Here is a 24,971-nt window from a genome sequence, read left to right as displayed (position 1 = left end):
CTGAGTGGATATGTTGCATTTTTTAAATGTCTATATTATCATTTTTTTATCCCCCATGACATACACTACATAGTAGTGTCACATTTGAATCTACCAACTACAGTACACCCATGCTATGATAAGTTGTATGATGCACTTTAGCCTCTGGAATGGATTTATATTTGCTTGTGTGTGTTTGCTTGCTATACCTACATATAGTGAGGGAATTGTTGGGCAGAAATAAAGATCTTTAGCTTTTTCTGAATCTTCATGTTTTCTATTCCATCTGTTACCGTGTATCGCAACACTCAAATTTGAAAAGGCTTTCAAAAAAATGTGGTTATTAGTAGGGAAAATACCTGTAAGTAAATTGAGTAATTGATTTCGTGTATAGTTTTTTGACCAATGTGATGTGGAATAACTCAAAAATTTGTTACATCCGTAGAATCTAGATCCAGCCACGGAGTATGATGTCAGCATCCAGGCCGTTGCTGGGGACCTTGTCAGTGAAGCTGTCTCAAGAACCCTGGAGACAAGTATGGAACAAGATACTTTCATCATAATCCTCCACTTAACACAGGGAAATGTTGATTAGAAGGAAAGACATGTAAAAGGGGGTTATTTGCCATGCAGGAGTGTGGAATGATGATTTACTTTATAGTAGACTTGGTAGGCATAATCCATGGTCGGTGAAGATAAATGGGAAGAAGAGTCTGAAATCTGACAAGCATTGCTGTAGCAACAAATTCTACCCTAGAAAAAAAAATAAGGCTGTATTGAAATGGATATAATTATGTATATATATATATGTATTTTTTTTTTTCAGGGGGGAGGGAGGGAGGGAGGTTTGGGTTGGTAATCTAAAGGATTCGTAGATGAGATAAATCTGAATACCATTTAACTGGTATCATGTACTTTAATGTCGCAACTGATTGACAAATTACCCTTCATTGACATAAATAAGTACACTATTATTTAAATTATTATAAAACAACTCAAAGCAATAAAATCCTTAATTTGAGTGTTCCTTTGTGAGAATGTGTTCTGCATGGAGCAAAGGATTGTTTTTTTTTATATAACAAGAAGTAAACAGATGTCACATATTTTGAATCTTAATTCAATTATTTTGACGAGAAGCTTATCACTGTCTGCGACCGACACTGTGTCACAATATGCCCTGATAATTTTGTCGACGTTAAAAGTGAGAAAACCAGAGCAAAAAAAAAAGGGAAATCTATATATTCCCTGCTAAAGCTCAAAATTTAGAAGTTTGATGATATGCCCAGTTCATTTTAATAGCTGTTAGTAAGCAAATAATCAACGTTGGTGAAGGTGATGGGACAAACTATCACTTCCGAGGCGATCTGGATGTAGCTATCTTTCCGAAGCGCAACTGAGGAAAGATAGCGTACACATTCAGATCGCCGAGGAAGTGATAGTTTGTCTCATTGCCTGAAACCAAAAGTTGATTATTTGCTTTATATTCCACATCAAGGGTCCTAGAAATTCCCATTTTATTCCACATCTGAAACCGTTTTAGCTGTCTTTAGGTATTCTTAGGGCTTAGGCTACGTGTGCGCGTAGATGACAAAACAATAAATTTGCTGCGCGCACCGCGCGGCACCGAAGTGAAAGTGCGTTGCACTGTGTACTATCAAGTGACCTAGGTCACATGATAGTCCACAGTGCAACGCACTTTTATTTTGCGCGTAGTCATCTTGCGTTAGGACTGTATGGACTGTGTGGTGATCAGCGAAACAAAAGGGACTATCAACATAGAGTGTAACGAACTTTTCTTAGGTGATGTGGTGGGCAAAATTACGCTTCATCACGTGATCAGCTCTGGACCAATCCTATTGCAACATTCTTAGTATGTGGAATATAAATGAAACTATCAGGCTTTCATCACTCTCTTGACTAGAAATAGTTTTTATCTCTGTGGCATGCAATGCCCATTTTATTTGAACAGATTTAGCATGATAAACTATTCTTCTTTGTTTTTCTCTAATAGAAATATCTCTGTGGCAATACTTATATTTTATTTGAACAGATTTAGCATGATAAACTATCCTTCTTTATTCTTCTTTCATGAAAAAAAAAATGAAATATGATCAGAGTGACTGTAGAGGATTTTGCAATTGGTCATGATAACTAGCTATTTCTTTTAACAAGCCATATACCACAACTATTCATCAACCCATTGAGGACGAGTCCCAAGTAAAATCGGGCAGGTGTCTCTGGGAAATGTGTGTTGTAGCAAAATTAGTCTTTCCACAACGGGTTTATTCATCATTCAATGTGAGAAAGTGTGGCAGCTGACCAATGGCCTGTAGACTATCAATGTTTGTTTCTTTGATATTTTCTATTCTCTCTTAATGTCACAGGTGGCCTCCAACCACTGGAAATCCTGGTGAAAGAGTCTACAATCAACTCCATCACTGTAGTGTGGGGTATGGTGACAAACCTAGAATCCCTCCAGCCACTGTCCAGGTACCAGCTCACCATCACACCACAAGATGCTCAAACACAGGTAAGGATAAGTCTTAAAGTTTTCAGGTTGTTTGTTTTTGTTTCTCAACAGATGTGACCTGATGTTGTGTGTGTGTGTGTGTGTGTGTGTGTGTTTGTGTGTTCAAAGATGTTAAACATTTTTCATGTTTGTTTTTTGTTTTTTGATTTTCAAAATTTGTATCTATATATCACAGCAAGTATGATTGAGGGTGATATATAGAGCTGTAAAGGTACTTACAGATGAGAACAGAGTAATCTACTTCATCTTTTAGAGAAAGTAATAACGAATTAATATGATTTTGATACATTGAATGAGATGAAGAAATGGAAATGCATGTAAAGTTGTATATCTGTATCTAGGGTTGGTGATTCACATTACACTCTTTATTACCACACAGTAACCTCTTGTCCAAGCATTTTTTTTTCAACATTAAATTTACGTAAGCCTTGTGAATTGTAATGATTATTTAGAGTAATTGCTTAACATGTGATTATTAACTTATAAAGCAAAAGGTATAGAAAAAGCATTATCTTCAGAGCACATCCATTAAACACTTTTAAGTATGATTTAAGATCAGGTAACAAACTAATACAATTTATATAGTCTATGTGCAATACTTGAGAGAGCTGAATATTTTCAGAGCAACATTTACATCAAAAACACTGAACTTTGATGTAAGATCAGGTAGCAGATATTATGTATATTTATACATATTAAGGTAATAGTTAAAAGAGCTAGATATTTTCAGAACAGCATTCATAAAAGACTCTCTGAAGTACCTGTATGATGTAAGATGAAGTGATAGTGAATATGCTCAATATATTTATATATTTTACATGCAACAGCTACGAGAGTTGGATATCTTCAGGGCAACATTCAGTGGACTCATACCAGGGAGGGAGTACACTATCACTCTAAGTGTGACCCTCACTGATATCACCCCTGTCTCCATCAACCAATATACAAGTAAGCAACATTACAATGAATCTATTTTTGTTGCGTGAATCTATGTTGTTTTATAGATATATGTCATACATTGTATATATGATTTGTCAAATGTCGCTAATATAAGTGTCTGTTTGTCTAGCATAGTAAAGCAGAGCTTCCAAGTCTCCCTGTAAATGTCAAAATCTGTTCATGTTTGAATAAGAGAATGTTAAAATCTATGTGATTTGGGAGTTATTTTTGCCCATTGAAATGCATGTACATGTAACACACAGATATCTCCCTGATTGCTGAGTGGAATCCTCCTGATTTGGATGTGGGAATGTTGGCAGACCTGCTGGGTTCTGTGTCATAAAACTTGTTATCAGTGACTACTGTCACATTTCTGTGACAAATTTGCTCTTAGCCAATCAGATGCAGGGATTTCTGTAGCTTATAACAGCTATGACAACTTGTCACTAATAACAAGTTTTATGAAACGGCGTCTAGGTAAAGTACTGTGATAGGATCACCATATTCACGACAGAAGCTCATCTGCTAAAGATGCAAAGCAAATTTGATTATGGTTTATTTTTTATTGCAGTCAAAGGTCAATTGCAAAATCCCATGCTTTCCTTTGCATGTTTTTATGCTTTTAGTTTCTGCAATCAAAAATAATGATTAATATTTTCATAACTTCTATGTATAAGTTATACAGATTTTGTTATTAATTGAAAGAAGGTTACTAGCTAGTAGAATTAATATCAAATCTATCTTTGTCATAAACCTCCTTTTAAGGGAGAATAGAGCACTGATATACTTCCATGTATTCAGATCAAAGAATGAAAGATGTGACTAACAGCTATTAGGAGTAATGTGACAAAGGAGTTTTGTGACAAAGACACTGAATTATAAGGCACAGATGTAAGCCACACTTTACATAGTCTTGTAGATAATGCCTATAACATTATTTTTACCCGAGATGACGTTGAATTACTCTACCTTTACTTTTCATGGTGACAGCGCCGAGACCACCAGCTGCTTTTGCCCTCAGTCAAGCTGGATTCACCCAGCTGAACCTGGCTTTTGGTGCCCCTGATTTTGGCTACTTTGACTTCTTTGTACTGGAATACCAACAAACAGTGAGCTCTTGTTTTTGCAATGCACTATTCACATTAATGATCATGTGTTCGGGTGTAGAAGAGACATATCAATGCCACTTTGATCCATTCTAAGACTATTTGAAGCACTGCTGTTATGATGCTACACATGATATTATTGTTTTCTGCATTACATTTATTGAAATAAGTGTTCATTTGTACAAAATGTTCATAACTTGTTCATGAAAAATTGATGTATCCATGTTATTGCACTTCAAAAATCATTGCTCTTCTTCGAATATACCAAGCGTTGTTGTCAGTATAATAAGATAATTTTTTGATAATATATGAATTAAAAAAAATCACTTTGAGCATTACTTTGATTCAAAAAATATATATCAATGTAAATGGTCATGATGTTCGTGGGAAAATGAAAAAAAAAAGATCTGTCACAATAAGTAATGTTAAATGTTTTAAGAATTTTGAAGATATTAAACAAGATCTGTGCCAAACCAAAACATGATTTGAATTGGCACATAAAGGCTACAAGCTGTTGTACATCTTTCAAAAATGAAGGACTTGCTGATATGCACTGTATTATATTTTTTGAAATCATTTGTGATTCTGTAGACTTCTTGCAGTGGATGTCTTCTGCCAACTTCAACAAGGATTTCTATGGATGAAAGGGCTTACAATGTGACTGAGTTGAGACCTGGCAGTTCGTATGATTTCAGCCTATATGTCCAAGCAGGAGATGAAAGTAGTAGTGTATTACAGAGAACATTTGAAACGAGTAAGTTGTGCTGCCATTAGAACATTTTGCTTCTGCTTGTGGACTTTAGATTTTTACTTGTACAGTTTCCCCAACTGCACTAGTGAATATACCAGTTTATTGAATTATAAAATTTATGCATTGTACATATGTGCATTTCATGCATCCATGGCATGAAACTTTTGGGAATCAAATACGATCGACAACAGCCTTTTTCACAGCATAAAACTTTTGTGAAATGCCCCTGGTATCCTTTGCATTGTGTAGACAAACACTTTTGCATGCATTTTGACTTTGGAAATCTTGGCTTTTCATAAAATTTGCAAAAGATTTATAAAATGCATGTGAAAATTTCTGGTTTACCAGTCTGTAAACACACTCACACATTATAATTGCATGCTTAACCCGTTGAGGACTAGTCCCGAGTATACTCGGGCATGTGTGTATGGGAAATGAGTGTTGTGGCGAAATCAGTCCGTCCTCAACGGGTTAATACACACACTCTAATATCAAATATGTCGGTAGATAGATGTGTATGTAAATTGTATATAGAGAGGAGAATTCTGTGTTGTATCTTTGATAGCTCAGTAACTAAGCACAATTTCAGATTTGGCTATTCAATTGAATTGTGGCAACATGTACTTTGTAATTCATATAAAATAGGAGGTATAGGAAATCAAAACAAACATTCTTGACATATATATATATATATATATATATATATATATATATATATATAATGGTATTATTATCCGCGTGTTGGAATAAGAGCATGAAGACGATGAAGACAAACAAGTTGACATAATGCATTAGATTCCAACTTCATTTATTTGTAAACCAAATTTTCGACCATTGCACGGGTCTTCCTCAGGGTAACAGGGAAGACCCGTGCAAGGGTCGAAAATTTGGTGTACAAATAAATGAAGTTGGAATCTAATGCATTATGTCAACTTGTTTGTCTTCATCGTCTATATATATATATCTATATCTATATATATACTGTATATAGATATATATATATATATATTTATATGTACATAATTATATTTCATATTCTATTTCTGATTGTCATATCTTTCAGTCCCAGTCCCAGCCCTTGAGGTTGTGGTGACTCAGACTACCTGCGACCAGATCACCATTTTCTGGGCACCCTACAGTTCCACTGAAAATATATTCTATGACATAAATATCCAGCCGGAACCACCAATACAGTTACCAGTCTACAGGGTTGATACTGATAATACTTTCACCCAGCTAATGGCTGCGACGGAGTATGTTATCTCTGTACGCGCCATTGGAGGAGATTTGGCATCTCCTGTTGAGTACCAGGACGTCACTCAGAAAACACGTAAGCATCACAACAGTAGTCGTATTAATATATCTGGCACAAAATAGGAACATCTCTGATATTGCATGTTTATGTATAGCTTGAATTGTATTGTTGATACGTGTGTATGTGTATATGTATGCATCCATATATTCTATTGTCTATTTATCTTTTGTACTCATTTATCAATTCATTCTTTCTTGTGCTTTAATATTTTACTTTCTGTGAGGTGGACAACTGTATTGTTACATAAAATGAGGATTCAAATGCTACACTGTACAGTATTTGCAAGTAAAATTGTATTCTGTTGTTGTTGACATTAATGCTGTGTTTTAACCCTAACTAGGCCGGGGCTATTTAGGTAGTTTCATAGAGCCGGGGGGGGGGGGGGGGGGGGTGGGGGGGGGGGGGGGGGGGGGGGGGGGGGGGGGGGGGGGGGGGGCTCCCCAGGCCCCCCCTCCAGATCTCGGCCGTCGACCGCTTGCGATCGCGACGAAAATTGGCACACACATTGCCTATGATGTAATCTAAAATACCATGAAGTTAATTTTCAAAAAAATCATCATTTATGCTAAATTATGCTAATTTATGCGTGATGATGCATAAAAATCAGACTATTTGGTATAAATCACAAAAAAAAAGCTCAAAACAGGCACATTTTTTGTGTAAATATTCTTTTTAGTGTCCTTAGCAAATGTAATTAAAAAGAATTGTGATATCAGAAAAAATTCTTAAGTATTTTATTGTTTTTTTTAATGTCTTATGTATTTCTTTGTTTTTTCGACTTTATGTTTTTCATTGTTTTTTCGATGAAATTTGTCCGCGACATCGCTTCCGAACAAGAAAATATGTTATTCATTGATTTTAATCAATAAAACACCAAAATAATCATGCTTTTATGAAATTTTGCCAGTAAGCACAGTTTGCATTGAAATTGTACACGAATTAACGTTTTTGAGCAATTTTTGGTCTGACATGCGTGTACATATTTATGCGTAACTTCGGAACCACGCGCCCGGGGCGTCCGCAAATTTGGTGTCAAAAGATGCGGGAGACTCGAAAGAAAAAAGTCATGAAATGTCGGAGCGATAGCTTTTTGCGATTGCGATACATCGCGCGGAACGTCGAGGGGGGGGGCCCTCGGAGGCCCCCCCCCACCCCCCCCCCCCCCCCCCCCGGCCTAGTTAGGGTTAAAGGTTGTTACAAATATGAGTATACTTCATATTCTTTGCATATTTCCTCTATCAAACTAACTTGACCTGCCAGGGCCAAATGGTGCAGGCAACATTGCAATAGTAGAAACTACAGCCACCTCCATTGAGTTCAGCTGGGAACCCGCTGCCTCACAGGTGGACGCCTACCGCATCACCGTCAGGGAAGAAGGGGGTGTTGAAACAGTAAGTGCAATCAGCACCTTGAGAGAGGAATTGGATATTGGCATACCTGGTATCCCCTGCATGTACAAATTAAGTATTTGTTGAATGTTGGCATTGCTTTGACATCTGTAACAGGTGCCTTATTATTTAAGGGCTTTTGCCTATCAGAGCCATCTACAAAATTTGACCGAACTTTTTATCATTTTAATATTTTATGTATGTTTGTCCTATGATTTATAACCTAGTGACTAAACTGCTTGAATAATATGCCGTAATTTGAAAATATACCAAGCTGATGAATTGGAGCAGATGTTGCAAATTGAACAAATCTAATGATAAAAAAATGCCAGATGAAAAGGTCATGTACATTCTGTACTTCTATGTGTTTTCTTCATAAGATTAAGAAGTACCACCATGTAGTTATGAGGATGTGTATTTTCTCAGCAATATGTTGATGATCTTGTTCTCTATATTCATATTTGCTCAATCGCCGTTTTCGATGTTTTCCCTGTACATTGGCTGCCTGACATACGTTTAAGATACTAAGTATGTAATATGCATTTTAACACCCTCAGCTGTTAGCAACAAGAAGCTCCACAGAAGAGCGGCGCTACAAACTCTCAGAACTTGATCCCAGCACAGCCTACACCATCTCAGTCATAACCGTTAATGATCTTGACACTCCACAAGAACTGGAAGGATGCGATGTGCAAAACATCACTGTGAACACAGGTAATATCAAATAATATTCTTCTCTTTTACCACAACATGCATGTTAGTTAGATGTGAAAGGCAAATGTAAATGCAGTCACATTCCATGGCATTTGTAGATTGACCTCAGTTTAGATTAAATCTTTAACATATCAACACCCAAATTAGGCATTGAAAAGCTAGTGCACGGTTTCACATTGTGCACGCACAGGTACACTTTCTTTTTGGGCTTTTAAATTCACTGAAATAAGCATCTGTGATGTGATGATTATTTGTGTAATCCTTATAAATGGTGCTTGCTAGCACGTCCATCTGACAGCAACAAAGTGTTCATTAAAACCTAGTAATTAGCAATATGGTATTAATCTAAACACTTTGTTAATGCATTCTATGCAATACAATCAAATGGATGCTCCCCTGAGTGGACCATTCTGGTTACCCGATCTATGCAAGTTAATTCTTTCTTTCAACATGAATTCCATAGATTGTAACGTTGGGCAAGCTTATTCATCATGCCGCGTTAAAAACGAGTGAAGCGCCTAACCAACTTAGAAAATAATAAGGCCAAATGTTCATGTGAGCTGATTATATGAAATGGTGTATTAATTGGAAAATTTGTGGAAATGCTAGCAATTAAGTTCTTTGGAAGAGCTAAAATAGAGCAAAAATACCCATTTTAATCATTATTATTATTATTATAATGATAATGATGATGATGATAGTAATACTAATAATAATAATGATAATAATGATAATAATAATTATAATAATAATGATAATAATAATAACAATTATAACAATAAGAGGTAATAGTAGTTGTTGTTGTGTTTATCATTATTGTTGTTATTACTATCAGATGGTTGAGATAGAAATGCACGGTGTTATAATGCCACTATATGTTGTCATCTTTAACCCGTTGAAGACGAGTCCCGAGTATACTCGGGCAGGCATCTATGGGATATGCATGTTGTAGCAAAATCAAATCATCCTCAACGGGTTAAAATTGATGAAAGCAGCCAACCAGAGTGCTGTGAAATGTCAATGTCTAACAAGTCCTTTAATAGTCTCTTTGGTCTTTTCACTTTACAGACACCATAAGTGTTGGGGAGATTGTCGTCACAGCCTTCACCACAAACTCCATTGCGGTCATCTATGGCGAGAGCGAAAACGCCGACGTGACTGGCTATCAGCTGCAGATAAGATCATTGGCCAGCAGTGCGGTTCTCCAGACGAGGACTCTCACCCCGGCGCAGAGCCCTCGTGTGACGTTCAGCGGCCTGGTCTCTGGAGCTAACTACGTCATCACTCTCACCATCCTGGGCTTGGATCCTGCCACTAGTGAGAGTTCCATCATGCAGCGAACGAGTGAGTCTCAATTCTTGTCTCTTTCTTTCAGTTACTTTATACACCATATATGTATATTCAGTGAGTCTAATTTTCGCAAATCGGAACTTCCCTACAATTTTGTAAGTGGTTAAATTGATGATTGTGGGCGATGGAGTACACTATTGAATGGAGAAATGTATACGTGCAAGTCACATTCATGTCAGGATGGGAGTTAATAAATATTTTTTGTGTCTTTAAAATTTGTGAATAGCACCCTACTCGTGAAAATGAAAACCTCACAAAATATTCAAATATTCTGTTTATCTATACACTGAACTTTTAGGTCTGTCATCTGTAGTGAGATGCAAATCAATTTTGTTTTTCTTTCATGTAAAGTAAATTAAATAATTACATAACAATACCCATGTACCAACATAATGAGAAATAGGTATATGCACACATACTGCATAAACATCCCATTGTTGATCACCCTTTTGCACACCTATTTTACATCGTTCAAACTGAAAATAATCCATCAAACGAGTTCTGCACTGCAGACACTTTTCATGGAGCATATTTGTTTCTAATTAGAAACTCTGATCACTTGATTACTGCCAGTATTGTATGTCACTGCCACATACCCCCATGCCATATTTCTTGTGTGCTCTAAAAGCCACATTTGTGCACAGATTTCATTCAAAATTACTATTTAGCTGAATCATTGGAAAATTAAGCTACCCATGGTTGTAAGTGACACCTGTGACAGTTACTCAATTGTTGCTTAATAGATTTTGATATTGAAACTTGATTTAGAGGTCTACAGAGCTGCCAACTAGTACTGATTTTCAGTAATTTCTACTGAAATTGGAAAAGAATACTGAGGGTCACAAGCAAATTACTGATTTTAGAAATCATTGTCTGTGATATATTCTATTACACTGTTGAGGATTACTGATTTTCACTCAAAAAAGGTGCAAATTACTGATTTTCAGCCATCAAAGTACTGAAAGGCTGTTACAAAAGTTGGCAGCTCTGCGTCTAAAAATTTGTTATTTTAGGTTCCTGTAGTTATGATGATGCTGCTCCAGTGTTATCCAAGTGTCTCTCAGAAAAAACATCTCTCAAGATATATATAGTTGCTGGGGCGACAGGACCTTGCATCTAACAAAATGTCAAATGTTCAGGAGAGTAAAAGAACACTGTATCCAATGGGAGAGACATTCCTTGGACATGCCGTGGTGGCTTCATTTTGGGGGTAAGACAGCTAGGATTTGGACAGGACATCACTTAACTGATTATCTGACCATTATATAATAAAAAAAGTCATTTTCACCAAAATTGCAGATACAAGGTCTTGTCACCCCAGCGACAATATATAGATATATATTTTTATGAGTCATAGCTGGTTTGCTGTACCTTCTCTTTCAAATCGTTTTGGCTGACCATCATGGATTGATTTATATGGCATCAACATTTCCATGTCATTTCCGTTGAAAGAAACAGAAATATGGAGGTCAGGGGCCTGTTTCATGAAGATTGAGCATAAAATGCAAACAAAAGCAAATTGCATTTTCAATTCAAAATTCAAACAACTTTGTAAACAACCTTACGATTGATCCCCAGTAACGCTCAATCTACTGAAAGTTATACTTGATTTTTTTTTCTTGATGAAATCAAGCATGAGTGTCTTAATGAAACAGGACTTAGGTTCAATATTGAAAGTACGCTCAATAAATCGAGCGTAAGATCAGTCGCAACTCTATATGAAACCAGTCCCAGATCTGCTAACACGTACTGTCAAAAGAAAAATCTCTTCATTGATTCATTAAGCTGATGCTGTGCAGCACAAGCATCATGATTTCAAAAATGTCAGGAAATGTCATCACAGAAAGCTTTTAAGCTGACATTCAACGGAAGGTAAAATATATTTGAATGATTCAAAACCAGCGACCGGCCGTCCTATGTGTAAACCAGCTCATGATGATTGAATATATGAAAAAAAAAAACAAAAAAAAAACAAAACAGACGGACAACCCATAAATATTATGCGAGCGGTGACACTTCATAGCGGAGGCATAGAAATGTTTTGGAAAGATGCCCTTTGTGCAGTCAAACAAAACAGTCCAAATGTTTAAAGGTAGGGTCTCATGTTCTGTCTTCATTTCTAATCCTCTTCCATTGCCTTACAGGACCTGTTGCACCTAGCGCTGTGCAGGCCCTGCTGCCAATGGTCACATCACTAACTATCACGTGGTCTCGACCTACCGGCATATACGAGAACTTCCTTGTGGTTGTCAGCAATTCTGATGGCACGATGCAAGGCAACATGACCCTTGGCGACGAGCAGTTTCAGCTCGAGGTCGTTAACCTTCTTCCAGGAACAAACTATGGCATTGAGGTGTTCTCTTCAGTGGGCACTGGTGACGATCTTATCCTAAGCGTACCACAGACAACCACGGGAACCACGGGTACGTATTAACCTATTGAAGACTAGTACCAAGTATACTCGCCCAGGTGTCTATGGTTACTGCATGTTATAGCAAGATCAGCGCATCCTCTGGGTTTAATTCCAAATGCAAATGAATGTCAATACTCATATCTTATACATTGTACAAGCTCATTCAGATATTTGAAAACTTTCATATTGAGTAATTTAGCCTGATACAGATCTTAAAACATTCTGCGGTTGATAGTTCATTTGTATCTAGTTCAATGTAGAACTCTTCGCAGGACATACTGATAGACATTTTCACTTTGTTACTTTATCAACAAAGTGTTCTTTCTGAATAGTTTAATGCTCACTAAGTGTTTTGATAGCAAAATCTGTTTATGAGAGATTGTCTAAAATATCCATAGAATAATGTAATATCATTATTAAAAATAATTCCCAAACACATTTCGATATGATGAATAAGCTGCTTGGAAAAAGTGAATATAAAAAAAATGGAACAAGTGTAAAAACTGTATTGAAGATGATATACAATAATAAGAGGCTTCTAAAGAATCTATAATAGTTTCAACAATGTGATGCTATTATCTTAATTTGCTACAAAGCTGATTAAAACATTTTAGAGGGATCTTTTTCAACATTGCTTTCACTTGTCAATATCAAAATTAATTGTATACAGAAAGTAAGCTGAGAATTGTTAAAATGGTGGCATGTGACTGAATTCATAGAGGAATATTCAAGCTTAGTAGCAAAGGTCCAACATTTGAACTCTATGCGATACTGCTTTCCTGAGAAATAAAACTGTATGTCTTGGTTTCCTGAGATAGCACTTTCAAAATCAAGGAATCATGGAAGAGGTTCAACGATCATCTGATTGGTAATCTCTATTCGAAGCATATTTCATTAGTTCACGATCATTGATTAATTCTACCTTTGTGAGCTTTTGCCTGCTGTTTTCTGAAGGCTTCATCAGACTGGCATTGACTAGTCTTAACCCGTTGAAGACGGTTTGATTTTGCTACAACACGCATTTCCCATAGACGCTTGCCCGAGTATACTAGGGACTCGTTCTCAGCGGCTTAAATGGGGTGTTGGCAGTCCTGCAGTCTGAGAGAATGGGAAACAATGTACTTTGAAGATAACGTGTATTGCCCGATGTCATGATTCATGTAGTGCTCATGATTACAAGGTGGATCAGGATCCGAGGCCATTCACATCCAGCAGGGATGTGAGCACGCCATGAATGGTGGCATGGGGCAATACAAGTTATCATCAACATAAATTCCCATTCTCTTAGACTGCAAGACTGCCAAAATCCAATCTGTTACGAGTCAACACTGCTCTGAAGAAGCCTGTTGAAAACCATTTGCGAAAGCTGACTGTAAAGTCATACTTTTATAGTGAACTGGCTGTAAGAAATTAATTTGCTTCTAAATAAGGAATCATCACTTACATCAGTAGTTGTAATGCAGCTAAAATCTTTCAGAAAAGTCTGGGCAAGGCTTTGCCACCATGATAGATGTGCAAAATAAAGCCAGTATGATCATGACATAACTCCAATGGTTCCTTCCCGCAGCCTCCCTTGGACCACTGGAGGTGATCTCCATCGGCCGGACCAGCGAAACTCTGCGGGTGGCATGGGGGGCCAGCACCCGAGACGATCCCGGTAGATACCTGGTGTTCTTCAACCTGCCAGGCTCCACAGATTCCAACCCGAGGCTCGTGGAGGACCGAGATACCACGAGGGGTAACCTGATTCCAGGGCAGCTGTACCAAGTGGTAGTCCAGCTTGAAAACTACCCCAGTGATACTGGTAGCCTCGACATCAGGACCAGTGAGTCAGAGGACCATCTGTTTTCTTTTAATCACTAAATTTGAGACCTACTTCAGACTCGGGACATGAATATTGAGTCCCAAGACTGCTGTAATCATCTTCTCTTTCAGAAGTGCATGTACATGTAGTACAGGAAAGTTTAATAGTCTTATCAGTACTTTTATAGGGAAGGAATAATGATTGTTTGTTGGGGGACCCTGAAATATTATTCTCCTCTCTGACTTTATGAGTTATATTTAGCCAATAAACCTAGGTTTGTTTGTTTTCTAAATTTTCTTGTGAAAGTGACTTATGTATGAGAACATGATCAATCTTTTTATTCACTTTTTAAGTAAAATCAATCCCATTTCTAACTTGGAATTGCACAAAGTATGTACAAGATATGATTGAATAAATATGATGGTAATGATATATCATGTGTGAACATACATATGTTTGAATTCAATGCCCCAAAACTTAGGATGTCATTCATTATATTTTGGGGGGTGATTTTTATAGTTCCAAGCCCAGTGCAGAATCTGAGAGTGGATGGTGAGCCTACTTTGGTGTCACTTGGGGTTATCTGGGAGAAACCTGTAGGGAGCATGTTTGATGGATATGCTGTCTACATTACTGGACCTGACAACGTACAGACGCTTGTTGCAAGGATTGCTGATGTTGATAACACTCGCTATCAAATCGAGGCAAGTACATTGGCCTATGTTATATCAGGAATTTCGTGTATTGCAATATTTGAAATGTTATATTCCACATGGACAATTTTCACGACAATGTGATATGCACTATCCTGTCAGAAGTGGTCTGTTTTATCAAGATTGTTTCCAGCTGTGCATACTTGTGTGAACGTGACATGAATGCTCAATGTGTGATTTTCATTTCACTGTTTTGGGTTTTACAGGGAGAAAAGCAAAACATTCTCACCAACAGGCCACTTCTGTAACTTAAACTTTTATTTCATTTTCACTATTCTGTTGCATATTTGCATTCTTTGACAATTAGAACTACAATGTATTTAGCAAGTTCTTACTGGGCTGGTGATCTAAATGGATTTTGAGAGACTTGAATAATTCTGTTTCCTATGTTTCCCCTCTACTAAAAAGGAAAGAAAGAAAAAAAAAAGAGAAAGAAATTGCCGTAAAGAGTACAGAAATGTGATGGAAACTCATTCTTAACAACTTTTACCTGGGCTGAATATCTGTGAACACCATTGTTGCTAACCAAGCTTGCACCTGGTTCCAACCCAAGCTATAAAGACTGAAGGCATTATCACTTTGGTACTTTATTAATGCAATTAGGAACAAGAGATTGCTAACTGAACAAATCAACAAATATAACGTTGCTGGGGCGACAAGACCTCGTATCTACAAAATGTCAAATGTTCAGGAGAGCCAAAAAACATGGCAGACAAAGCACTATACCGAATGGGACAACTGTTCCTTTGATGTGCCATGGTGGCTTCATTTTTGGGGTAAGACAACTAGGATTTGGACAGGACATTACTTAACCCATTATTTGACCGTAAATGCAAATAAGTCATTTTCACCAAAATTGCAGATACAAGGTCATGTCACCCCACCAACGATAAACACTTCAGACATGCTTGTCTACTTGTCCAGGCATTATATATTTGTATTTACAAAACTATTACACTCTGATTTTGTATTCAATTTCAAACTGTACATGTCAGAGGTACATACATGGGGCTGCATCATCATTGTGCAGCTGGGAATGAAGTACAACGTATTCTGTTTTCATTACATAATTATGCTTAATACATGTCAGTAATATAAAGTTGAATAAATTTTAAGTAATTCAGCCTATTACAAATCCCCTGCTAATTTTGATTCTTTCTTAACACTGATAATGTTTTCTAGTGAGTTAAAGAGAGAGTGTCTCTTGGTGTTTCTCTTTCAGAACCTTAACCCAGACACAGTGTATTCTGTTGGAGTTCATACTGTGTCTGGTCTGAATGAATCCACCGAAGTGGCCAGTGAGAGATCTACAACGCAAGTATCCACAGGTAAAATGTGCTTGATTTTTAGCATATATCAACAACTAGGTGATTGTGTTTATTCTTGTTCCTTTCCCCAAATCAAAAGCTTTCATATGCTTTTCTTTTTTATGTGTAATATCATGTATACAATAGATCAAAATACTCTTTCAGAATTTCTAAACTGCTTTTGTGAATACCTTCACTTGTCAAGTTCATTGTCAACCCCCCCCCCCCCAAAAAAAAAGGGAAAAAACAATTACAGAAGTATAGACAAAGAAAACGAGGTAAAATGAGGTCTGTAGATTCTATAAGATCTCTCCTTTTAATAAAGGAATTTCAGACATCATGTAGAGGTCGTCGACCACTGCTATGGTGATAACTGAAACTAGCAAGGTGATGGGTATTATTACCTCTGCCAAGGGAGGAGGTTATGTTTTCGTTACCGCTGGTTCGTTTGTTTGTTCGTTAGTTACATTGTAGTTAGTTAGTTAGTCAGTTTGTCTGTGTGCAAAATAACTCAAAAAGTAGTGAACGGATTGGGATGAAACTTGCAGGAAAGGTTGAGAATGACACAAGTAACAAACGATTAACTTTTGGTAGTGATCCGAAAATTTTTGGGGAATTTATGAAGGATTTTTGATATTTTGGCAGGTAGGGTCAATGAACTTGGGAGTTCAGGCTGCGCGTATTTGAGGTTTGCATGCGCGCACTAAATTGCGTGCTCTAGTTTCTGTTAGGGCGAGGCGCGTGGTGCAGCTGAGGGTTTATGACGTAACAAAGGCTTCTATGTTGGGAAATCGGGAGACTTTCAGCACACAATGCTATAAGTACGTATGGGTGGAAATCACTGATATCTCTAATGGAAGAAAAAGATTAGTGGTGGAAAATGAGCTGCATGCTTGGCGGAGGTCTGCGCTCTCAGAGTGTTTCTCTAGTTTTACATTCTGTTACGTGAAGCTTCAGTCATGTCCAGGTGTAGTCATTCTTCATTCTCTAATGGTAGGATAATTTATTGTGAATAATAATTATACCGTAATTGATCATATTCTTTCAGCTTCATTGGATCCTGTTGTGAATAATTATTACACTGTAATTGATCATATTCTTTCAGCTTCACTGGATCCACTTGTTTTAGAAGCATTCTCTGTTACGGAGACGTCAATTGGCATTGCCTTTGGGCGAGCTACAGACGCAACTTTGGGAAGTGCATCTGCGTATGTCCTGTCATTAACTTCCGGCAGCACTGTCATTTCCACTAATCTCCCTGTTGGTAAGGAGGATTTAAAAAAGAATGAAAATATAAGGAGAAGTAAAAATCAGAAAATTAACCAAATGAGGTGTTGTAATATCAAACTGTTTGTCGATGGCAGTATTTCTATCACAATTCAAGTGTATAATGATGTCTAAACTTTAGTGGCAAATGTAAGCATATGAATTAAGCTGCTGGGAAAGGTAAAAAGAACTGTACAAAACTAGCAGTTGCGAGTCAGTTTGGATAATTATAGTGCAATATGGATGCTTAAAGGTATATAATGTTAATTCAACCAAGCGTATTTGCTTTTAATAATTCAGCTTTGAAGTGATGATGCTATGAAATGGATAGTAGTGAAGACAACGATAAAAACTGATAATGAAAGCACTGATGATATTAAATGGTAGTTCCTACTGCTGTTGATGACTCTTCATGCCGCTGGTAATGGTGATGGTGATGTTGAGGATGATGATGATGATGATGATAATGATGACGAAGATAATGTTGGTGATGATGATGATGAAGATAATGTTGGTGACGATGATGATGATGATAATGATGATGATGAAGATGATGTTGGTGACGATGATGATGATGAAGATGATGATGATAATGGTGATGATAGTGGAAATAACTTCATGATGTTTGGTTCAGATGAAGATACAGATGATCATGATTTTCTTCGTATCCAATTCTAACCAAGTGACAATGACTTTATGTTGCATTTATAGTGACTACTCCATTTTTACTAGTCCATCTGACTTGTTCCATTTTGTTATGAATGATGACAGGAGGAGCAACTAAGAATATCTTCATGAACCTTGTGCCTGGAACTTTGTATCAGGCCCGGCTTGGAATACTGGGCACACAGACAACTTCAGACATTCTCAGCATTAGAACCAGTGAGTATTGAGAGTGTGATCATTATCAGTTCTCTATACTATCTGGATTTATAAGTATAGGGTAAATATGAATGGCCATGTTTACAAAGCGATGCATCCATGCAAGTCGTGTGATGTTAGTGTAGAGGATGATTCTTTGCTCTATTACATTTATAGAATTACTTGCTGTAGTGTATTCTCACCCTATAGCTCCCCCTATCCAATTCTGTGTGGTACAGTTGTAGGTGTCAGAAGTGATAATCTCATGTGTGTTCACTACCTTGTTTGAAAACACAATATAAAACCTTGGGTGATTGATATTATTGCAAACAAGAGTAAAATAAAATGCAGGAGGTCTTGTCAAGTTATTGCTTGATGCTAATGAAGGCTGCATTTACCCTGAAAGGGCATGGGGGGGGGGGGGCATAATCTGCTCCCCCTCAACGTTTCACGCTATAATTCTGTAATGCGAGAAGGCCTCGTCGTGAGGCTTCTTGACTTTGTTTGTTCAAGTCTCGCGCAACTTTTGAGACCAAATTTGCAACGTCCGTGCATACTTTTGCGAAGCCACGCCCATTTTTGTAATGGAATGTCACCCCCAAACGGGCACAATTTTGTGATTTTGTGTACATTTCCTATGGAAAACAGTGCTCTGTCATGAAAGTCATAAAAACCTGATTATTTTTACAATTAATCACAATTATGGTAGAAAAGTGGTCATTGACAATTTCCGCTGAAAAAACAAAGAAAAAACAAAAGTTGAAAAACAATGAAATACATAAATTCTGAAAACAATAAAATACATAAGAATTGAAATGAGTTTTGGAAGTTTTTGTGATGTGCAATTGTTGAATATGCTAAAACACATTTACAGATCAAAAATTAGACTCTCAATGCTTTTAATTAGGCTAAAATATGATCTTGAGCTTAATTTGCATAATTAATTAATTAGAATTAGAAATTGATTGTTTCAAAAAATCTTATGACACAATCTTGAAGATTATGACGTGGGTCTCACGCATGCAAAATTTCATCGCGATCACATCACTGATGGCTGAGATCTCGGGGGGGGGGGGGGGGGGGGCAGAATCCATCCAACCCCCCAACCCCCACTCTGAGCATAGCCAAAAAAGCCCGGCCCTTTTAGGGTTAACTCAAATTATATGCTGTGTGAATTTCTAATCATACAGCTGAGAATAAAAGGGGGACTAGAAATAATAACCTGTACATATCCTTTGCAACAAATGTTAAACACTATTATACAGATATTGACTGGTATGGGATGAATTGTAACATTCTTTGGACCGCCAGGGAGTTATTTTCCTGAAGGATCACATGTAGTAAAGTTTGTAAAGTAAGACATCTTTACAGCTGATTGAATGTACCTTGATTAATCCTCTCTATACCATAATAGTCCCAAGACAGGTCACCAACTTGCGAGATACACAGCGTACGACAACGTCCATTCAACTGGCGTGGATGCCTGCCACAGGGAACGTGGATAGCTACCTGCTCACATACCGCTATACTGATCCCCTCTCGGGGCCCATGAATATGAATGTACCCATCGAGAGTGATCAGGACAGTGTGACGCTCCCAGACCTCATGCCAGCTACGGAGTATTCCATCAATTTTGTGACTGTTGCTGGGAGCGGTGATAACGCAGAGCAGAGCGAGGGCATCGAGTTGACCTTATCAACACGTGAGTCAGAGGTTGATCACTGGCAATGTTAGATGGATCAAAAGGGGTGTTTTGGAGGGATTTCCCCATCCCCCCCCCAACCATCCCTCTTTCAAATATGAAAATAGATTTAGAGTGTTAATTGTTGGAAAAGATTCCATTTTATTAATTCTTTCAAAATTGATAAAATGAATATAGCACAATGTAAGTAAATCATTAATATACCTGGAATATTAAAGCAAACAGAATGTAGTGTAATTCATTGCCTGCATACAATAAGTTGTAAGCCTGGTGTGTTGTGAACTAAGTTTCAGAGGAATACCATAATCTAAAATACACGAAGTTAGTGTAAAACCAGATATTTTCATATGCGTGAAATTTGTGCAAATTTTGCAAGGAGCCAAGATTCACAAAATTAAAATGTAAGCAAAAGTTTTCTTCATTATATGCATTGAATGCCACTGGCACCTTGCAAAAATCTCATGCTGTGAATATTTCTTGTTTTACAGTTTATAGATTTTATAATGTTGCAAAATTGTCATGTTGTGAATTTTAGGAGCAAAACAGCTCTAAAGTTTTCAGTTTTTAGCTCACCTGAGCCGAAGGCGATCGCTCTTCGTCCGGCGTGCGTCATCCGTCGTGCGTCGTCCGTCGTGCGTAAACTTTTACATTTTCATCTTTTTGAGAACCCCTTGACCGATTTTCACCAAACTTAGAAGGTAGCATTCCTAGGAGGATAGGATCTCAATTTGTTCAAGTGGGCACCATACCCCACCTGGGGGCCCCCAGAGGGGCCCAAACCCCCCAAAATTAAGGAATCTTAAAAAATCTTCTTCTCTAGAACCAGAAGTGATAGAGCTAAGTTAATACTATGAATTAGTACATTGATGACTGCAGTTTCAAGTTTGTTCATGGCGGAATCAGGGGTGCCCCCCTTGGGACCCAGGGGAGGGGAGTGGGGAGGGGTCCTAATGGGGCCCAAATTGTGCAATCTTTTTCTTGAAAATGCCATAATGAATTTTCACCAAAGTTGGCAGGTAGTATCCCTAGGGAGAAAGAATCTCATTCCCATCAAATGGGCACCATGCCCCACCTGGGGGGCCTCAGGGGGCCTAAATTTGGACCAAAATTGTAGATTTTCATCTTTTTCTTGAAAACTCTATCACTAATTTTCACCAAACTTGGCAGGTAGCATCCCTAGGGGGATAGAATCTCAATTCCATCAAATGGGCACCATGCCCCACCTGGGGGGGGGCCCAGGGGCCCCATCCCCCCTCCTGTAAGGAATCTTTACAGATTTTCTCTAGACATGACGCAAATCTCTCGTTTGAAGAGGCTACACCCCCGTAAATAATGCCAGTGTATATCTTGGCAATCAATGACTTAAAAACCAAAGATGTAAAACACCTGTTTCTTGACCCTGGCCTAATCTAAGCATCAGTCATCGCCACAGCGCCACAGAGGGGGGGGGGGGGGGGGGGGGGGGGGGGGGCACCGCGAGAGGAGGAGATTGTTTTGGTTTTGGCATGGGCCATGTAGCTCCATGGTGCGTGTGTGTACGTGTGCATTACACATTGTCAGCACCGGCAAACTGGCAATGCTCTCCTTCTTATTCCTGTATTTTCGTTATTTACGGGTCAATTTTTTTCGTTCGAAATGTAAAATGGATGACCATAGAAGTTCTCAATAGAATATAAAATTGAAAACTTTAGAAAGGATAGAGAAAATTGAGTTCACTTTGAATGGTCTGCCACAGGCAGATATCCTTATCATGCTCTTACGTAATACGACAGCTGCTGTAGTCATTAAACCCTGGCTTGGCCTCCAGGTTTGTCACGCCTGAGCAAAAAGTTAATTTGCAATGGACAAATACTTCGACTCCCAACTCCCAAACGAAAGATCTTTAGCGAGGTATACTGGAAGTGATTGAGCTAAGTTAATACAGTGAGTCAGTATATTGATGACTGTTGTTTCAAGCTTGTTCATGGGAGAATCAGGGGTGCCCTCCCCCCCCCCCCCCCCACCCCCCATCCCCTTGGGAAACAAGGAAGCAGGATGGGATGGGGGGGGGGGTCCAAATGCTGGCCTAAATTTCCATCTTCTAGCTGAAAACAACAATGGATTTTCACCAAACTTGTCAAATAGCATTCCCATAGGGATAAGATCTCAAAGTGTTTGAATGGGCACCATGCTTTCATTGGGGACCCGAGGGGGCCCAAACCTCCTAAATTAATGAATATTCAATCATATTTTTCTCTAGTTCTAATCAAAAGTGATAGGGCTTTTAGTCTTTTTTCCCAAGCTGCATAATCCAACTTTCTATAAAGTATTGGCAGGTATTTTTACCAGTGTGATGGAATATGTAATGGACACCATGCCCCCGTTCTCAAAGCTACCCCCACCATAAGTTTCCAATGTTCTCAGTTAAGAATCTGCAAGAATGCATGGAAGGTGAACTTGCGATACTCAGGTGAGCGCATGACCCTCGGGTCTCTTGTTTCCTTATTTCTTCTTTTCTGATTGCCTACAGATGCTAATAAGTCTTAATTCTTGTAACTAATGAGATGGAAAAGTCAGGAATCGCTTTTGATCAGTAGACTACTCCATTGGTGAGATAGGTGTAGACATGAGCCAAGCGTCTATTAGTGTAATAGTCGTTAGCCTGCGTCACTTGACTTGAGAATAAGTAGAGTCTCATGACCATCCTCATCTCTCTTGTAGGATCTGCTGATTTGACGTACGAGTACAACGCCCAAGCCAGGACCGTCACCCTCCAGTGGGATGCAGAGACTGGCCCCGTGCAGGGCTACCTCATCTTGTACAACTCCAGCAATGACGACCAGGTCACCATGGTCCAGACCGGTAGTCCAGGACCAATCGTCCTCCAAGGCCTGGAACCTGGAAACCAGTACTACTTCCAGCTTAGGACAATCACCTCTCCCACTGCCAACTTCCTGTCCAGTGATCTGACTTTTGTAACAGGTGTGTGACATGTCATGTGCACACATTACAATATACAGTACTCTCCGCATAATCGGGTAGGCTCGGGCAGAGTGTTTCTTACCCGATTAAGCGGAGTACCCGATTAACAGAAGAACCCGGCTCATTCACAATGGACACACACAATGTGTATGTACATGACTGTACATGCATTGTACACTGCACTAAACACTTGTCTGTCTATGCAATTGTGAGTGTCAGCTACATGTGTAATGTTCGTTTACGTGTGACAAGTCGGTACGTGTACATGTGCTTTCATGTTTAATCACTCCCCAAATGATTGGTCTGCTTTGCAAAATTAAGCAGAGAATGCGATTAGCCGTGGAAAATTTGACATTCGTGATTTCTTTAAGTGTTATATATGCAATGAAATGTGGGTAGAAATGAGATAAGAATAAGATTATTTACCCATTTATGCGGAGAGGCAACCCGATTATCAGGTAATTTTAATGTGCATTGGAACTGATTCTGACATTACTACCCAACTAAACGGAGTACCCGTTTAAGCGATACCCGATTACGCGGAGAGTACTGTACTGCATGTAAGCCATTATGTTCACCTAGAAATATTTTCGCACAAGAGGAGGTCACAGACTTTTTCACAAGATTTGTTGTTGTTGTTGTTGTTGTTTGTGTGATTGTAAGTGTACATTGTAAGTGTTACGACATCTGTAATTTCCCCTTGCATTTGGCTAGGATTTTAAAGGGGATGGCTATTAACTGATCAGTGGGAATCGGTGGAAATGCTGGGGATGATTGTTCCAATCCTTGTGGGATTCATTTAAGAGTACATTATATATTATCTATTGTCGTGTGAAAATTATTTGCTTCAGAATGGTCTCATATTCAAGTAATGTGCAGTTCAATGTTTCCAGGTTAGCATGCCTGTACAGTGTCGGGGTGATCGTTAACGGCCCTGAATATGAGACCATTCTGAAGCAAATAATTTCCCACAACAATTGATATATAATGTACTCTTACATGAATCCCACAAGGATTGGAACAATCATCTCCCAGCATTCCCACTGATTCCCACTGATCAGTACTAGCCATCCCATTTAAAGGGATGACATGTACAGTTTGTTTCGTAAATGCAAGATGTGATGACGTTCTTATAGCACAATACAGTATCATTATTATTTTTTGTTTTGTTTTTGTCGTGTTGTGATGCATTAAGTAGAATTATGAACATGATTAATATGCACAACACGTGAAGATTGATTATGAAGTACAATAGGTCTTGTATTTCCGGAATGTATAATCAAGGGAAAATTTCATCTAGTATTTTGTCAATGATTTTCCTCAACAAATTTGCTTCCAGCCAATCAGATACAAGGATTTTGGTTGCTTAAAGTGGTTGTCAGTGACTGACAAGTTTTGTGAAACACTGCTCTGAGCTTTACATGCGATATATTGTACTTCTAGCACTCTAAACCTTTGTGTACTACATGCAATCTCTCTTTCCAACATTCTCCAGCTCCACTGCCGCCACAAGATATGGCCGTCACTGATGCAAGCAGGTCCACCGTCACGATCACTTGGTCCCCGCCCGCCGAGGGCCAGTACTTTGGCTACGTCCTGGAGTATGCGGGGACAGGACTGACCCCCGAGATTGGCCGCACCCCTGCACGCAGTGAGCTGCCCCGCCACCAGAGATCCATGACCCTCAAGGGGCTGACGCCTGCAGTGAGCTATGCGATCAGCTTGACCTCGTTCGTGGAATATGATGGCATGCAGACTGAAAGCATTATGAGCACTGTGCAGGGAACAACAGGTGAAATTTTGTCTCTTTATTTTTCTCACAACCATGCCGGATCACCCCACCCCCCCCCCCCATTTCCCCCTACTCCAAAA

At 38.5% G+C, this 24,971-nt stretch overlaps 1 protein-coding gene across 1 annotated transcript in view; it reads left to right on the top strand.

The window, feature by feature from the left end:
• Positions 1-24,971, top strand: part of LOC139708111 (uncharacterized) — a 162,910-nt gene that overhangs the window by 63,802 nt on the left and 74,137 nt on the right. Inside the window, exons 44-61 of the mRNA XM_071620089.1 lie at positions 425-515; positions 2,364-2,509; positions 3,337-3,457; positions 4,439-4,557; positions 5,146-5,308; positions 6,369-6,635; positions 7,881-8,011; positions 8,566-8,722; positions 9,791-10,066; positions 12,217-12,495; positions 14,053-14,310; positions 14,809-14,993; positions 16,225-16,330; positions 17,415-17,573; positions 18,347-18,457; positions 19,851-20,138; positions 22,839-23,099; positions 24,595-24,891. Of these exons, the coding sequence (XP_071476190.1) occupies positions 425-515; positions 2,364-2,509; positions 3,337-3,457; positions 4,439-4,557; positions 5,146-5,308; positions 6,369-6,635; positions 7,881-8,011; positions 8,566-8,722; positions 9,791-10,066; positions 12,217-12,495; positions 14,053-14,310; positions 14,809-14,993; positions 16,225-16,330; positions 17,415-17,573; positions 18,347-18,457; positions 19,851-20,138; positions 22,839-23,099; positions 24,595-24,891 (3,415 nt within the window). The remainder of the gene's footprint in view (positions 1-424; positions 516-2,363; positions 2,510-3,336; positions 3,458-4,438; positions 4,558-5,145; positions 5,309-6,368; positions 6,636-7,880; positions 8,012-8,565; positions 8,723-9,790; positions 10,067-12,216; positions 12,496-14,052; positions 14,311-14,808; positions 14,994-16,224; positions 16,331-17,414; positions 17,574-18,346; positions 18,458-19,850; positions 20,139-22,838; positions 23,100-24,594; positions 24,892-24,971) is intronic.

The sequence above is a fragment of the Diadema antillarum genome, unplaced genomic scaffold (genome assembly GCF_040938485.1).
Source record: "Diadema antillarum isolate AM-2024a unplaced genomic scaffold, OU_Dant_1.0 seq00001302_RagTag, whole genome shotgun sequence".
NCBI lineage: Eukaryota > Metazoa > Echinodermata > Echinoidea > Diadematoida > Diadematidae > Diadema > Diadema antillarum.
The sequence above is the reverse complement of the archived record's forward strand: the minus strand, read 5'-3'. Positions and strand labels throughout refer to the sequence as shown.